At 47.6% G+C, this 18,583-nt stretch overlaps 1 protein-coding gene across 1 annotated transcript in view; it reads left to right on the forward strand.

Annotated features, from left to right (window-relative positions):
- LOC143961696 (uncharacterized) overlaps positions 1–18,583 on the forward strand; it is a 124,174-nt gene that overhangs the window by 41,738 nt on the left and 63,853 nt on the right. Inside the window, exons 3-5 of the mRNA XM_077471015.1 lie at positions 8,718–8,819; positions 10,648–10,689; positions 15,871–15,912. Coding sequence (XP_077327141.1) covers positions 8,718–8,819; positions 10,648–10,689; positions 15,871–15,912 — 186 coding nt within the window. The remainder of the gene's footprint in view (positions 1–8,717; positions 8,820–10,647; positions 10,690–15,870; positions 15,913–18,583) is intronic.

Consider the following 18,583-nt stretch of genomic DNA (forward strand, 5'->3'; position numbering starts at 1 on the left):
CTTATTGGTTCAAATATTGGTATATGAAGACCAATACCTAAATGTAATATTTATTTGATGAAGGTTATGGAGGAATATGTACAACTCAGCAGCACCTGACATGAATGTCACATTATCTCAGCACAATTGGCTAGAGATACAACATGGCATAGAGAATAGCCAACCACATTGTTTAGAATTGTGCTGGATAGTGATGGACGAACTTCCGACGGGACGTTTCGCGAACGCGAAATGCGAACGGACCCAAACGTTCGCGAAACAGAACGTTCGCCGCGGGCCCCATTGACTTCAATGGGAGGCGAACTTTGCAAACCTTCATGTCGAATTTGCGGCCACGTGGTAATTATTAGGGGGTAAAACGTAGTCCCACCATCTGGACAATGACATAATACATGTATGAGGTGAATTTGGGATCGATAACTACAAGCATTTTTATTTTATTTGGGAAATTGTTCTAACAATTCAGGACTATGGAGCTAATGAAGGCAATGGAGGAGAGGGAAGGTCAGGGACCAGGGTAGGCAAAGAAGAGGGTGCAGGAGATGATCACCAGCAGCGTGACATACCGGAATGACACATGCACCGTGATAGAGGCATCTGACAGCAGCACCGTAATACAGAGCACTGACAGCAGCACCGTGACATACAGCGCTGACAGCAGCACCGTGACATACAGCGCTGACAGCAGCACCGTGACATACAGCGCTGACAGCAGCACCGTGACATACAGCGCTGACAGCAGCACCGTGACATACAGCGCTGACAGCAGCACCGTGACATACAGCGCTGACAGCAGCACCGTGACATACAGCGCTGACAGCAGCACCGTGACATACAGCGCTGACAGCAGCACCGTAAGCAGCCCCAGGAGGAAGTCAGCACAGCACAGGGATGGTGTGATCCCCTCATAATAAGAACCCCCAGGAGGAAGTCAGCACAGCACAGGGATAGTGTGATCCCTTCATAATAAGAACCCCCAGGAGGAAGTCAGCACAGCACAGGGATATCATAAGCAGCCCCAGTAGAAATATGACACCGCTCAACCTCTTCAAAGAGGAGGGTAGGGGCATATAGTACGGTGTGCTTTTTTGGGTCAAGGAAGTGAGCCAAATGAATTAAGAAGGTCTGTGTGCTTGATTAAAAAAATAGTTTATAGACATATACATGGTCTACTGGTCACATGTGTTGAATTCCTCCGAGATCCATGCCTCATTCATTTTTAGAAATGTGAGGTAGTTAACACTGTGGTGAGCTAGGCGAGTACGCTTATCGGTCACAATCCCCCCTGCTGCGCTGAACGTCCTTTCGGACAGGACACTGGATGAGGGGCAAGCCAACAGTTCGATTGCAAATTGGGCAAGCTCTGGCCAGAGGTCAAGCCTGCCCACCCAGTAGTCTAGGGGTTCATCACTCCTCAGAGCGTCCACATCGGCCGTTAACCCAATGTAGTCGGACACCTGACGGTCTAGGCGTTCCCTGATGCTGGATCCGGATGACACCTGTCGATGGGTCGGCTGAAAGAATGACCTCATATCCGAAGTCACCAACACATCTTCAAACCGGCCTCTTCTTGCAGGCGCTGTTGGATTGGTACCCGCAAATCCTTCTCTGGGAGTGGGAATTGCTCCTCTGCCAGCGCACGCAAAAGCAGAATGCAGCATTTCTCGAAGCAAGGCCTGGAAGTGCTGCATTCTGACAGCCCTCTGCGACGGCGGTAACATTTCCGCCATTTTGTGTTTGTACCGGGGGTCTAAGTACGTTGCCACCCAGTACTGGTCCTTGACCCTCATGCTTTTTATACGGGGGTCCCTATTAAAACACTGGAGCATGAAGGCCCCCATTTGCACTAAAGTGGAAGCGGTGTGGTGGCCTGGCTCCTGCTCATCATCCAGGATAATGTCGTCCTCTTCATTCTCCTCTCCCCATCCACGCACAACAGGGATCCCAGAAAGGTTTAAAGCATGCTCTTCTTGCTCCTGCTCATCCGCCCCGGCACCATCCTCCTCTGACTCCTCATCAGACTCCTGTTGTTGACTTGTCTCAGATAGAGTAGCCCCCCCTGGGAATTCATCCAGCATTGCGACTTCCTCATCTTCCCGCTCCTGCTCCTCCACAGCCTGATCAATGACACGACGCAATGCACGCTCCAGAAAGAAGGCATAAGGTACCATGTCACTGATGGCGCCATGGCTGCGACTGACCAGTTTGGTGATCTCCTCAAATGGCCGCAGAAGTCTGCATGTGTCGCGCATGAGCAGCCACTGGCGCGGTGAAAAAAAACCCAGCTCCCCAGAACCGTTTCTTTCGCAGAGTTCATACAGGTAGACGTTAACTGCACGTTTCTGCTGGAGCAGCCTATCAAGCATATAGAAGGTTGAGTTCCATCGCGTCGGGCAATCGCAAATAAGACGTCTGACCGGCAGATGGTGTCGCCGCTGAATGTCAGCAAGGCGAGCCATGGCCGTGTAAGATCTTCTGAAATGGGCCGAGATTTTCCTTGCCTGCCGCAAGATGTCCTGGACCCCAGGGTATTTGACAAGGAATCGCTGCACGACCAAGTTTAAGACGTGTGCCATGCACGGCACGTGCGTGATTTTGCCCTGTTTCAATGCGCTAAGCAGATTGGCACCGTTGTCACACACCACTTTACCAACTGTCAAATTGAGCGGTGTTAGCCACTCATCTGCCTGTGAACGCAAAGCTGAAAGGAGTGCCGGGCCAGTGTGGCTCTTTGCTTCCAGGCACAACAGACGCAGCACGGCATGGCAACGTCTCACCTGGCATGTGGAATAGGTTCTGGGGAGCTTGGGCGGTGCAGTGGAAGAGACGCTAGCAGCGGAAAAGGAGGAGGCAGCTGAGGAGGAGAGGGAGGAGGATGGAGTAGGAGGAGGAGAAGAAGAGTCAGGCCTGCATGCAATCCGTGGCGGTAAAACCAAATCTACACGGGTGCCACGGGTTACATGCTTGACGGCCGTCAGAAGGTTCACCCAGTGGGCAGTAAAACTGATATACCTTCCCTGCCCGTGTTTGCTAGACCACGTGTCTGTGGTCAGATGTATCTTGGCACCGACACTGTGTGCCAGAGATACATTCACTTGCCGCTGAACATGGCCATATAGCTCTGGGATGCCCTTCTCTGAGAAATACTTCCTTCCTGGGACCTTCCATTGTGGTGTTCCAATGGCCACAAATTTGCGAAAGGCCTCCGAGTCCACCAGTTTATATGGCAGTAGTTGGCGGGCTATGAGTTCTGACAAGCCAGCCGCCAACCGTTGGGCAAGAGGGTTATCCGGCATCATCATTTTTTTACGCTCAAACATTAGGCCCACGGAAGCCTGCCTTTTTGCAGAAAAATGTGAGCTTGGCGTGATGGAAGGTGGAGTGGAGGACAATTGTGAGGAGAGAGGAGAAGGAGAAGTAGAAGACGAGGCTGGACGGTGAGAGCCTGCAGTGTGGCTTTGTGTGTTCCGTTGCTCCCACTGGGCTCGGTGATGGCTGCTCATGTGCCTTCTTAAGGCGGTCGTCCCTAGGTGAGTATTGGGCTTACCGCGACTAACGCGTTGACTGCAAAGATTGCAGATGGCAACGCTATTGTCAGCAGCGGACACGTTAAAAAAAGCCCACACTGCGGAGCCATGTGCCGGTGTCCTGGGAGCGCCAGATGTGACCGTACATGGTCGATGACTCGCTCCTGATACATTTGCAGTCTGCTTTGTCCCTGCTGTGCAATGTAAGTCATTGCTGCTTCTCCTCCCTATCTGCTGGTCCATATCTCCCTCTGAACTCCCCTCCTCTTCCTCTCTTGTGGGCACCCACGTGACATCACTAGACACGTCATCATCAACGTCACCTTCCCCACCGCTATAAGTAGAGATCTCGGAGTAGGCAGCAACACCGGGGACCAACCTCCTCCTTGGGCTGATCTGGGTACTGGCGTCAGACTGCTGAGTAGCGCTTGTTGCTACCTCCTCTTCCTGATCCAATACCAAGAGTGGCTGCGCATCAGAAATGTCCTCTTGATATGGATCGGAAAATAATTCCAGTGACTCAAGCGGAAGGTATGTGGTGGTGGTGGTGGTGGTGGTGTTGTTGGTGGTAGTGTCTTTGGGGGTGCACATAGCAGAGAGTGAAGAAGAGGGTGCAGATCGAGAGGATGAGGAGGGTGCAGAAGAGTAAGGCTGAGCGAGCCACTCAACCAAGTCTGGTGCATCCTTTAAAGTAATTGAACGCACCTTCTGCAACTTCCCACTTTGGCTCAAGCCTGTTGCTCCTGCCCTACCCCTACCACCCCTGCGGAAGGGCCTGCCTCTTCCTCTGCATGTCATTTTTTAAATGACCCTGTGACAAAACTCTTAGTCCCTATACCGCTGAAGGACTGCTGCAGTATAGGTGAGCGGTCAGCAGTGGTGCACGTCAACCCTATCTATTGTGGACCTATAGCGGTCCTTACAGAACAGCAGACTGTACCGCACTCAAGCCTATGTACCGTAGCACCCTATACCAAGTTACCAGTCCTTATAAGAACTTTTGTGGAACAAGCAGGTTGTGTGTTAGTGATTAGCAGACTGTACGTCAGTCCCTATACCGCTGAAGGACTGCTGCAGTATAGGGCAGCGGTCAGCAGTGGTGCACGTCAACCCTATCTATTGTGGACCGATAGCGGTCCTTACAGAACAGCAGACTGTACCGCACTCAAGCCTATGTACCGTAGCACCCTATACCAAGTTACCAGTCCTTATAAGAACTTTTGTGGAACAAGCAGGTTGTGTGTTAGTGATTAGCAGACTGTACGTCAGTCCCTATACCGCTGAAGGACTGCTGCAGTATAGGTGAGCGGTCAGCAGTGGTGCACGTCAACCCTATCTATTGTGGACCGATAGCGGTCCTTACAGAACAGCAGACTGTACCGCACTCAAGCCTATGTACCGTAGCACCCTATACCAAGTTACCAGTCCTTATAAGAACTTTTGTGGACCAAGCAGGTTGTGTATTAGTGTTTAGCAGACTGTACGTCAGTCCCTATACCGCTGAAGGACTGCTGCAGTATAGGGCAGCGGTCAGCAGTGGTGCACGTCAACCCTATCTATTGTGGACCGATAGCGGTCCTTACAGAACAGCAGACTGTACCGCACTCAAGCCTATGTACCGTAGCACCCTATACCAAGTTACCAGTCCTTATAAGAACTTTTGTGGAACAAGCAGGTTGTGTGTTAGTGATTAGCAGACTGTACGTCAGTCCCTATACCGCTGAAGGACTGCTGCAGTATAGGTGAGCGGTCAGCAGTGGTGCACGTCAACCCTATCTATTGTGGACCTATAGCGGTCCTTACAGAACAGCAGACTGTACCGCACTCAAGCCTATGTACCGTAGCACCCTATACCAAGTTACCAGTCCTTATAAGAACTTTTGTGGACCAAGCAGGTTGTGTATTAGTGTTTAGCAGACTGTACGTCAGTCCCTATACCGCTGAAGGACTGCTGCAGTATAGGGCAGCGGTCAGCAGTGGTGCACGTCAACCCTATCTATTGTGGACCGATAGCGGTCCTTACAGAACAGCAGACTGTACCGCACTCAAGCCTATGTACCGTAGCACCCTATACCAAGTTACCAGTCCTTATAAGAACTTTTGTGGAACAAGCAGGTTGTGTGTTAGTGATTAGCAGACTGTACGTCAGTCCCTATACCGCTGAAGGACTGCTGCAGTATAGGGCAGCGGTCAGCAGTGGTGCACGTCAACCCTATCTATTGTGGACCGATAGCGGTCCTTACAGAACAGCAGACTGTACCGCACTCAAGCCTATGTACCGTAGCACCCTATACCAAGTTACCAGTCCTTATAAGAACTTTTGTGGAACAAGCAGGTTGTGTGTTAGTGATTAGCAGACTGTACGTCAGTCCCTATACCGCTGAAGGACTGCTGCAGTATAGGTGAGCGGTCAGCAGTGGTGCACGTCAACCCTATCTATTGTGGACCTATAGCGGTCCTTACAGAACAGCAGACTGTACCGCACTCAAGCCTATGTACCGTAGCACCCTATACCAAGTTACCAGTCCTTATAAGAACTTTTGTGGACCAAGCAGGTTGTGTATTAGTGTTTAGCAGACTGTACGTCAGTCCCTATACCGCTGAAGGACTGCTGCAGTATAGGGCAGCGGTCAGCAGTGGTGCACGTCAACCCTATCTATTGTGGACCGATAGCGGTCCTTACAGAACAGCAGACTGTACCGCACTCAAGCCTATGTACCGTAGCACCCTATACCAAGTTACCAGTCCTTATAAGAACTTTTGTGGAACAAGCAGGTTGTGTGTTAGTGATTAGCAGACTGTACGTCAGTCCCTATACCGCTGAAGGACTGCTGCAGTATAGGGCAGCGGTCAGCAGTGGTGCACGTCAACCCTATCTATTGTGGACCGATAGCGGTCCTTACAGAACAGCAGACTGTACCGCACTCAAGCCTATGTACCGTAGCACCCTATACCAAGTTACCAGTCCTTATAAGAACTTTTGTGGAACAAGCAGGTTGTGTGTTAGTGATTAGCAGACTGTACGTCAGTCCCTATACCGCTGAAGGACTGCTGCAGTATAGGTGAGCGGTCAGCAGTGGTGCACGTCAACCCTATCTATTGTGGACCTATAGCGGTCCTTACAGAACAGCAGACTGTACCGCACTCAAGCCTATGTACCGTAGCACCCTATACCAAGTTACCAGTCCTTATAAGAACTTTTGTGGACCAAGCAGGTTGTGTATTAGTGTTTAGCAGACTGTACGTCAGTCCCTATACCGCTGAAGGACTGCTGCAGTATAGGGCAGCGGTCAGCAGTGGTGCACGTCAACCCTATCTATTGTGGACCGATAGCGGTCCTTACAGAACAGCAGACTGTACCGCACTCAAGCCTATGTACCGTAGCACCCTATACCAAGTTACCAGTCCTTATAAGAACTTTTGTGGAACAAGCAGGTTGTGTGTTAGTGATTAGCAGACTGTACGTCAGTCCCTATACCGCTGAAGGACTGCTGCAGTATAGGGCAGCGGTCAGCAGTGGTGCACGTCAACCCTATCTATTGTGGACCGATAGCGGTCCTTACAGAACAGCAGACTGTACCGCACTCAAGCCTATGTACCGTAGCACCCTATACCAAGTTACCAGTCCTTATAAGAACTTTTGTGGACCAAGCAGGTTGTGTATTAGTGTTTAGCAGACTGTACGTCAGTCCCTATACCGCTGAAGGACTGCTGCAGTATAGGGCAGCGGTCAGCAGTGGTGCACGTCAACCCTATCTATTGTGGACCTATAGCGGTCCTTACAGAACAGCAGACTGTACCGCACTCAAGCCTATGTACCGTAGCACCCTATACCAAGTTACCAGTCCTTATAAGAACTTTTGTGGACCAAGCAGGTTGTGTATTAGTGTTTAGCAGACTGTACGTCAGTCCCTATACCGCTGAAGGACTGCTGCAGTATAGGGCAGCGGTCAGCAGTGGTGCACGTCAACCCTATCTATTGTGGACCGATAGCGGTCCTTACAGAACAGCAGACTGTACCGCACTCAAGCCTATGTACCGTAGCACCCTATACCAAGTTACCAGTCCTTATAAGAACTTTTGTGGAACAAGCAGGTTGTGTGTTAGTGATTAGCAGACTGTACGTCAGTCCCTATACCGCTGAAGGACTGCTGCAGTATAGGGCAGCGGTCAGCAGTGGTGCACGTCAACCCTATCTATTGTGGACCGATAGCGGTCCTTACAGAACAGCAGACTGTACCGCACTCAAGCCTATGTACCGTAGCACCCTATACCAAGTTACCAGTCCTTATAAGAACTTTTGTGGAACAAGTGAGTTGTGAATGTTTAGCAGACTGCAGCAGAAGGGCAGCAGTCAAGTATAATATCCTTTCTATATTTGGAAGAAAGAATATTATACATGTACAAGCCTATTACTGTACCACTGATACCAGTCCTGAAAAGAACCTTTGTGGAACTAATAATAACAGCAAGTCTTTAAAATTACCCTCACTGCCTGACAACACTGCTTCCTTCCTGTCCCTATACAAATTGGCAAAAAAAGAGAACGATTAGTGGTTACTGGAACAGCTCTTTTGTGGACCTTGATAGTAACAGCTAATGATGATGATGATGATGATGATGATGAAAGACTAATCTGGCTGTCCCTGTAGCATACACCGTCCTTTCCCTTTCTCTAAACTAACAAAAGACACTCAGGCTGCTGCAAGAATCAGCAGCACAGCAAACCTATCAACACCTAACACCTATACCAGTCCTGAAAAGAACTTTTGTGTACCAAATAGCTAGTGGTTTATCTCTCCCTACTCCACACAGGAACCTGTCCCTATCGTAACAGAAGAAAGAATGTAAAATGGCCACCGGATCGGGTGTATTTATAGGTTAGGGGGAATGTACAAGTGTCCATGTGCTGTCATGTCTCAATTGGCTGTCCTGTATCACATGATAAACGTGTCACCAAAGGTTAAAGTTCTTGTATACATTAAACACGTAAGTCCGCCGCGGCGAACGACGGAAAAAGGCGTTCGAACGTGCGGACCGCGAATGTCGGAAATTCGCCGCGAAACGACCGCCGGGCGAACCGTTCGGCCATCACTAGTGCTGGAATGGCATTGTGTATGGATGGGGAGTTTCTATACACAGTTGATGGCTACAGGCTTGTTCACAATTGTCTGTCTATAATTATTTCAGCTGCCAAGAATACAAAAATCCGGCTTATGCTGATCCTCATGGCCTTTCTTATCTTCCTGTTCCTTGTTCAAGTTGTCTTCATAAGTATCTTGTTCACCTTCTGTGAGTATTACAGCTACAGTCTTAAACTTTACTAATAAAGACAATTGAGAATGGTTTACTATTAGAATTTTTCATTTGCAGCCCCTTTTGACCTCAGGTTGGCATAGCATGAGCTTACAATACATGGCCAACAGTCTCTGGGCTCCTGATCATCACACCTATATGAGCTTGTTGGACATCCCATCCCAAAATCATGACTGCTAAAAAGGAGTTGTCCCACTTTGCAAGAGATTCCACTCTTCTAGGAAGGCTTTCCACAAGATTTTGGAGGATGTCTGTGGGAATTTGTTGCCATTTATGAGGTCAGGTCCTGATGATGGATGGGAAGACCTGGCTCCCAGTTTCAACTCATCCCAAAGGTGTTCAGTAGGGTTGAGGTTAGACATGTGCAAAGGGAAAAAATTTGTTTAGTTTTGTTTCGTTTTAATTCGTTAATTCATTAATTTCATTTAGTTATATTCGTTAACTTCCTTAAATTCGTTTTCGGATTTCGTTTAGTTTTCTACCGAATTCGAAAAATCGGCCACATTCGAAAATATTTCAACCAAATTCAAAAATATTTCTACCGGATTTGAAATGAATTCAACATGATTCAAAATGATTTCAACCGCATTCGAAATGATTTCAACCGCATTCGAAATTATTTCAACATGATTCGATATTATTTCAATCGCATTCGAAATGATTTCAACGTGATTCGATATTATTTCAACCGCATTCGAAATTATTTCAACCGCATTCGAAATGATTTCAACATGATTTGTTATTATTTCAACCGCATTCAAAATGATTTCATCACGATTCGATATTATTTCAATCGCGTTCGAAATGATTTCAACATGATTTGATATTATTTCAACTGCATTCGAAATGATTTCATCATGATTCGAAATGATTTCAACATGATTCGACATTATTTCAACCGCATTCGAAATGATTTCAACCGCATTCGAAATGATTTCATCCGCATTCTAAAATATTTTGTGACCCGACTTTAGGGCCATGTATCTCGGGGTCACTTGGTGCTAGAAACTCCAAATTTGGATATGTTGTAGTGCTAGTACTATTGTGTTTGTATACCAAATTTGGGTTTCTAGCTATAAGTGACCCTGAGATATGTGGCCCCAAAATCGGGTCGCAAAATATCATTCTCTGCTGCAGAAAAGTACTTGACATATTGCCTATATCTATTGGACTATAAGATTTACTTTGAGCTGACCTTTTGTTTCATTAGATCTTTAAAGAACTACCGAATTCATTCAAATTCATTCGTTATATTTCTTTTGTATTCGTTGTTATTCGTTATTATTTTATTCGGATATTCGGATGCATCCGAATGTCCGAAAGATGCAAAATCCGGCCGAATTTCGATTCGTTACGAAGCGAATTGCACAAGCCTAGTTGAGGTCAGAGAACTGTAAATGACGCTCAAGTTCCTCTACACCCAACTGGTCAACTCATGTCTTTATGGAGCTGATTTTAAACACAGAGATGCAGTATTGCTGGAACCATAAAGGTCCTTCACCAAACTGTTACCACAGTCTATGTTCACTGTAGCTTTTTGAACCTTTCACTGGAAAAACTTGAATTCCATAATTTAGTATTGAACTAGATGGCGCATATGGATCAGTGCAAATTCTCTGACCACAAATGTAATTGGGAATTAGAAATGGTCTTAAATTGAAGAAATTTGAACATTGGAAATATATTTATTATTTATAAGTTTAATTTCACCTGAATCCAAATTTTAGAGGTGACAAGACATGTTTGCTTATGTACATTCTCTGTCATTGGATAACATTTCCTATATTTGTTTTATCCTGCCCAGATAAGAACATGGCCGAGGAGCAGTCACATCTGAAGGAAATTGGTAGGGGAAGAAGAAGCTTGTATTGCTGTCTGCCAACCAGGGCCAGGACAAGGGGTGGGCAGGAGGGATGGCTGTCCTAGGCACTGTGGTATCATGTGAGGTGTAGGGGCAGCACAAGGAGATTGAGATGAGGGGATTTGTGTTGGGAGGGGGAATTTGGGGGTCCGCAGAAGGTAAGAGTTGTTCTAGGAGGGAAAATTTGAGGAGGTGGGCATGGGCGTCCGCAGAACTTTTTTTAGGGGGGGGCACCATTTTAGGGTCACTCAAGCACAGCCCCTTTTCAACAATGTCATTATCACATTATCATGGTCAGAGTCTGCAGACAGAGTACAGTCCTTAGGATAAATAATGGATAATGGCTAACAGGCCCTCTTACCAGACCCAGTGAGACTACAGCAGTGATCCCTCCGGCTGGATGATAGCTCACTCTTGGTTCCCCCCGGGGCGACTCTGGTCAGTAGTTTAGTATGTCATTACCCTGGTAGTGGCTCAGCCTTTCTCTCCCTGGTGGCGCTGGGCAGTGTGGCTCTCTCTCTGGTGGCGCTGGGCAGTGTGGCTCTCTCTATGGCTTCCACCCAGCAGACTCCTCATTCTTTGTCCTGTAGCACTCTCTCCCTCAGTTATTTTTCCAGGCTGCAGTCTCTCAATCTCTCTCTTGATAGAGCTGTAGCCTCCTCCCTGTGGGAAATGGGGCCGCCAATCTTTAGGACTACATGTCTCATGATGCTCTCCTCTCCTAGTCTCCTTCGATTGGCCGTCAGTTATGGCCAATAGGGAAGGAGCGGGCAGCAAGCTGAGCGGGGAACCTGGTGAGAGTCGCCATGTCTTCTCCTGGACAGGAGAAAGGAGGGAAGAGTGGAGGAAACCTCTGACGGCCTGCAGCTCGCCTGTCAAAACTCCGCAGAGTTCTCGTCTGCACTGAGCAGGGAAAAGAGCCAAAGTCCTACAACACTGATGGGGGGGCTTGACAGCACCTTGATGGTGTCACACCTATGGCAGGTGGCACCCAGGTGAGGACTGCCTGCACCCCGATAGCGACTCAACTGTGCTGAATTTAAGTTTCGATCCCCGATTCCAGGGGGGGGGCACTTGACCCCCCTTGCCCCTACCTACGGACACCCATGGAGGTGGGCTGGGAGTGGTGATTTGGCGGGCAGTTGTGCTAGAAAATGTAATATGGTAGGAGGTAGGGAATTTGTGCTAGGAGTGCAAAAATAAATTTGGATTTTGTGCTAGGATGGATGATTGGGGAGGGGATTTTGTGCTGGAGGGGGGATTTGGAGTGGGGGGGTATTTGTGGTTGGAGGGGAAATTTGAGAGGTACAGGATTTGTGTGAGGAAAGGGGAATGGAAGGGGGATTTTCGGGGGGGGGGGGGGGGCATCAGGGTGTGTGGTTTGGTGGAGACATGTAGGCTGAGGCCGTGTTTTATTTTTTATCCACCTGGGCTGGTTGGGAGTAGCTGTAATCCTTTTCTCTTTATATTTACTAACCCCCTGGATTGGTATTGGGACATGCCTGCCCCCCATGTTCTGGGACACAGGGACATGCCCTTACCTCTACTTTGAGCATCACCAAAAAACAATCAAATGGGTCACACCAAGCAAGTCAAGATTTAAAATTTCGATCACCCATGAAATGGCGCCAAACTACGGAACCTAAAAATTCCTATGGGTGACAGATTAAAAGCCTAAAGGTTTAGAGTTAAACATGAGCTCTGGTGCTAGAATTATTGCTCACACTCCAAAGTTTGCAGCGATACTGCACATGTACAGAGTAATCACTGTTTACATGTGCGTGCGGGACCTACACTATATTACCAAAAGTATTGGGACACCTGCCTTTATACGCACATGAACTTTTATGGTATCCCAGTCTTAGTCTGTAGGGATCAATATTGGGTTGGCCCACCCTTTGCAGCTATAACAGCTTCAACTCTTCTGGGAAGGCTGTCCACAAGGTTTAGGAGTGTGTCTATGGTAATGTTTGACCATCCTTCCAGAAGTGCCTTCGTGAGGTCAGGCACTAATGTTGGACGTTGGTACCCTGTTTCCCCCGAAAATAAGACCTAGCGTGATTGTTGGTGATTGCTGCAATATAAGCCCTACCCCCCAAATATGCCCTATCCTGTTTCCCCAAAAAAAATCCCTACCCTGAAAATAAGACCTACAAGGACTTTAACCTCCCTGGCGGTATGATTCAGTCTGGTTTTAGGTGCTAAAAGCGGTACAATTATTTTGCATTTAGCATGGAAATTTGGCTTTTTACATTGTAGTCCTGTAATTCTTAGGAATAACTCTCTTAAATCTGTTCAAACCAGAGTCTAGCACACATCCTGGGTATGATAAAGTTTATAATATAATAAATAATAATAAAAATTATTCAATAATGTAATCAAATCCTAAAACACAGAAAAAGGGACACTTTTTGGTTGCTATGGACAATCTCCAAATTCCATGCAGAAAAAACAGTATTTATAATATAAAAGTGCATGCAGGGCATTGCACAGACCACTAGGGACAAAGGGGGTGTGTAATTTTTTTATACAGTACTGTGTGTGTTTTGTGTCTTTTTACTTTTTTGAATTTGCCGCCGTTCTCCGCTCCCGTGCGCCATAACGTCAATAGGGAACGGAGCTTGCCGACATTCGGCACTGTGAATCGAGTGGAGGACGGCTCGATCCCACAGCGTGGAGGACATCGCTGGATCCAGGGGACAAGGTAAGTAACTCTCCCTGTGTCCTCCCTGCATCCAACGATGAGATCCAGAGTCTGGCTCGGGGTTACCACTCCTGTTAGTAGAATCCCAACCCGAGCCAGACTCGGGATTACCGCTAGGGGGGTTAACTAGGGTTTATTTGAGGGGTAGGTCTTATATTCCAGCCATCACCGACAATCACGCTAGGTCTTATTCTCCGGGGAAACAGGGTACCTGTTATAGCTGCAAAGGGTGGGTATATTTACAATACTTTTGACAATAAACAGTGAGGGAAAAAGTATTTGAGTCACAGCTGATTTTATGTATGTTTTTCCCACTGACAAAGAAATGATCCGTCTATAATTTTAATGGTCGGTTCATTTTAACAGCGAGAGACAGAATAACAACAAAAATATCCTGAAAAACGCATTTCAAAAAAAGTTATAAATAGATTTTTATTTTAATGAGTGAAATAATTATTTGATCCCCCTATCATTTAGAAAGATTTCTGGCTCTCAGGTAACGAGATGAGATTAGGAGCACTGTCTTAAAGGGTGACAACGGTTGGTGCGATTATTTGCAAATTGAAGAAGAACAAAATAACTGTCAATCTCCCTCTGTCTGGGGCTCCATGCAAGATCTCACCTCGTGGAATTTCAATGATCATCAGAACGGTGAGGAATCAGTTCATAACTACACGGGAGAATCTTGTCAATGATCTTGGCAGCTGGGACCATAGTCACCAAGAAAACAATTGGTAACACACTACACCGCGAAGGACTGACATTCTGCAGCCCCCACAAGATCCCCCTGCTCAAGAAAGCACATGTACAGGCCCGTCTGAAGTTTGCTATCAAACATCTAAATGATTCAAAGGACAACAGGATGAAAGTGAGGCCCGGAACGCGGAAAAGACAGAAAAGAAAAAGTATTGCAGGGCCGGGCATGACAGTGTGTTTAAGGGAGACAATGCATGGGTTAATATGAAGAGATAAGAGGGGAGGGGACAGTGAGTAAAGTCCAAGGGGGAGTGGTACTTAATAAGGAGGAGGTGGGACTGGGCTGGGGAACAGAAAGTTGTGGAGAAAGAAAGGAGGAGGCAGTTTTTCCTACCAGCCCTCCCTATATGTTTTCTGTTTTAGTTGGTTTATGTGTTTTCTTTCTTTCAGGAGCATGGCAGATGGTCGTCATGGCAGCTGTGGATTGGCGGTGTTTTGTTGGTCTTTGACGGTGGCAGTAAACATATGTGATGGAAAGGGGTGGGGGGCTCATCGGTAGTATGTGCCCCTACGGTGTATTCCAGCGAAAGGTTAGCTGGAATACTGTAATGGTTGCACTGCGGGAAGGGGGTTGTCTCCGAGCTGATTATCCACTGGAGGCCTATCATGTGGAAAAAAGTCCCACAGTGTATTGGTGGAATATGTGTTGGAGTGCCATCAAAGACCAACAGACTGGAGTTAAACAAGATGTTACGGAGGTGATATTTTGGTATATATTTGATATTGGGGTTATTTATATGGTGTGAATAATAAATAGGCTGCTATTTATACTCCAAAATTAAGGTGTGGTCTCATCATTTTAGATGGGTAAGAAATGGGGATGTTGGAGTACAAGTGGTATAGCAGTAAGAGGCAGATTGGGTACCTTTGAACTACACTGGTCAAGTGTTGTGGTCAGATGAGGCCAAAATCGAGCTCTTTGGTATCAGCTCAACTCGCCATGTTTGGAGGAGGAGGAATGCTGCCTATGACCCCAAGAACACTATCCCCACCATCAAACATGGAGGTGGAAACATTATGCTTTGGAGGTGTTTTTATGCTAAGGGCACAGCATCAAAAGGACAATGGACGGGGCCATGTACCGTCAAATCTTGGGTGAGAACCTCCTTCCCTCAGCCAGGATATTGAAAATAAGTCGTGGATGGGTATTCCAGCATGACAATGACCCAAAACACACGGCCAAGGCAACAAAGGAGTGGCTCAGGAAGAAGCACTTTAAGGTCCTGGAGTGGCCTAGACAGTCTACAGACACTTATCCCATAGAAAATATGTGGAGGGAGCTGAAGGTTCGAGTTACCAAACATCAGCCTCAAAACCTTAATGACTCAGAGAGGATTTGCAAAGAGGAGTGGGACAAAATCCCTCCTGAGATATGTGCATACTTGATGGCCAACTACAAGAAATGTCTGACCTCTGTGGTTGCCAACAAGGGTTTTGCCACCAGGTACTAAGTCTTTGTTATTATTCTGTCTCTCACTGGTAAAATAAACCTACCATTAAAATTATAGACTGATCATTTCTTTGTTAGTAGGCAAACGTACAAAAACATCAGGTAATCAAATCCTTTTTTCCCTCACTGTAGTGTATATTGCATTAGGATTGGAGTTGAAATTGACTGAATGCAAATCTCAGAGGAAAGATGGGTTTGCTGGTGTGTGTTCTCTGTCATTGGATACCATTTCCTATTCTTGTTTTATCCTGTCCAGGAGAGAACATGGCCAAGGAGCAGTCACGTCTGAGAGAAACTAGTAGGTGAAGCTTGTATTATTATCTGGCAACTTCTATAAATGATAATCCAAATATTCTAAGTATAGATGCACACTAGTATGGGAATATTATTAGCTTTGTATAAGAATTATATTAATAACAGTACATACATCCAATGAACAAACAGGTATTATTAACAATGCAAAAGTCCTGGTGGAATTGTGCACATATACCTGGGTATCTATAGTTATTAATAGAGATATCTCCAGATTAAGGATGAGCTCGGTGTTTGAGTCGAGCAGTTACAGTGGGTGTTGTGTGCCTCCTGCACAGTATACACCAGAAGCTACCCCTTATTGCTGGTGTTGTTCTGTTTCTACACCACAGGCAGCTGCAGCAGTAATTACAGTCAGTGTACTGTGTCATCTGCTCAGTGTGCACCTAAAACTACCCCAATTGATGGTTTTCCTATCTCCCTGCAGGCCATTAGTATGTCTGGAAGGCCAACAAGGAGAGGCATACAGTCACGAGCCAATAAAAGAGGGCAAGCAGGCTCTGTGTCTAGAGACAACAGTGCTGGTCATGGACGCAGTGCATCGTCATCATCACATGGCCATGGGACACGATTTTCCTTATTTTCGGCAGCTGGACGTGTTGAGCAGCATCATGCCGAAGACTTGGTAGAGCGGATGACCAAGCCCTCTTCATCCTCCTTATCCTCTCTCACCCAGGCTCAGGGTACTAGCAAAGAATCTGCCAACGCATCGTCTTCCCTCCTCTCAATGTCATCATCAGTCACTCCTTCCCTAGACCCACCATGTCCTCCTGAGGAGTCCCCCAAACAGTTTGAGCACAGTGTTGGGTACATGCTCCAGGAGGATACCCAGCGTTTTGAAGGCTCTGGTGATGATACCCAGCTAGAGGAAAGCAGTAGTGTGAGCGCAGAGAGAGGGGATGCTCAAGAAGGGCCGCAATCTGGCAGTCATGTTCCACAAGCTGCAGCATACTGCCAGGTTTGCTCCAGTGATGAAGAGGGAGGGGATGATGAGGGCACTGACTCCACGTGGGTGCCTGATAGGAGAGAGGAGGAGGAGGCACATCTCCAACGAGGCAGGATGCCCTCCAGGGGCCAGCTTAAGGGCAGCTCACCGACTGAATCATACCGCAGAGCTTTGCCTGTGCAGGGCGCTGCCTCTGCGCGTTATTCCAAAAGTTCTTTGGTGTGGGCATTTTTTGAGACGAGTGCATCAGATCGCACCGCTGCTATTTGCAACATATGTCTCAAGCGTATCTCGAGTGGCCAAAACATCAACCACTTGGGCACCACATGCTTGACCAGACATATGTTGACCTCCCATGCAGCTTGTTGGCAAGAGTACCTTAAAAACCCACACCAAAGAACAAAGCGGATCTCTCCTTGCTCCTCATCATCTGGGATCTCCAACCCCACTATACCTTCAGTCCTCTCTGAAACCTGCACTGAGAGGAATGAAGGTGTAGAATTAGGTGTGTCACAGCCAAGTACTTGCAGGCATGCTGCTAGCAGTACACCAACGTCCAATTGTAGCAGGAAAATTTCCCTGCCCCAGCTGCTGGACCATCTAAAGAAGTTCACTCCCAGCCATCCACATGCCCAGCGGTTAAATGCTAGCTTGGCTAAATTGCTAGCACTTCAACTGCTGCATTTTCAGTTGGTAGACTCGGCCCCCTTCCGTGAGTTTGTGCAATGTGCGGTTCCTCAGTGGCAGGTTCCCAAATGCCACTTTATCTCACGGAAAGGCGATTCCGGCTCTCTACCGGCATGTGGAAGGCAATGTCCATGCCTCATTGGACAGGGTGGCCAGTGGTAAGGTGCATATTACCACTGACTCATGGTCCAGCAGGCATGGACAGGGACGTTACCTGTCTTTCACGGCACATTGAGTCACTCTTCTGGCATCTGGGAAGGATGCAGGACAAAGTGCAGTAGTGTTGGAGGTTGTTTCGCCATCACGCCTCCAAAATGCTACTACTGGTTGTGACATACCTCTCTCCTCCATCCCCTCCTCTTCTTCTTCCTCCATGGCCTCTTCCTGTGCTTTGTCTTCGGAACCAGCGGTGCTCCGTAGGCCTTCAAGGGGCTACGCAAGTACGCAGGCAAAAAGATGCCATGCTGCGCTTGCGCTGGTGTGTTTGGGGGACAAGAGTCACACTGTGGCAGATATTTTGTCAGCTCTGCGGGGGCAGGCAGAGAGGTGGTTGACACCATGCCAGCTTAAGCCAGGAACGAAAATGGCACCAACCTCCTCTCCGCCCTCCGACAGTGGGGGCATGATCAGGGATGCATGCACTGGCCTGTCATCATTTGAGGAGGCCAGGAGGATGGTGAGCAGTGACAGTGCATGCATCAGTGACACTGTACCTCTTGTCCACCTGTTGGAGCATTCGCTGCATGGAATAATGGACTGGGCACTTGAGGCAGAACAGAGGCAGGAAGAGGAGGACTTCCTTGTCTCCCAAGGCTCCCTTTATCCAGACAGTGTTACTGCTGTCACACCCATCACACAGGAAGAGGACGAGGAGGAGGTTTGCGTCAGCATGGAGGTGGAGCCTGGCACTCAGCATCAGCACTCTTTTAGGGATGATTTACAGTCTCAAGAAACCCACGGACTTGTACGTGGCTGGGAGGAGGTGGCTGCGGATCATGTCGTCCTTAGTGACCCAGAGGACTCC

This window comes from Lithobates pipiens, unplaced genomic scaffold, assembly GCF_037356315.1.
Source record: "Lithobates pipiens isolate NorthernLeopardFrog02 unplaced genomic scaffold, aLitPip1_a1.2 Scaffold_8, whole genome shotgun sequence".
Taxonomy (NCBI): domain Eukaryota; kingdom Metazoa; phylum Chordata; class Amphibia; order Anura; family Ranidae; genus Lithobates; species Lithobates pipiens.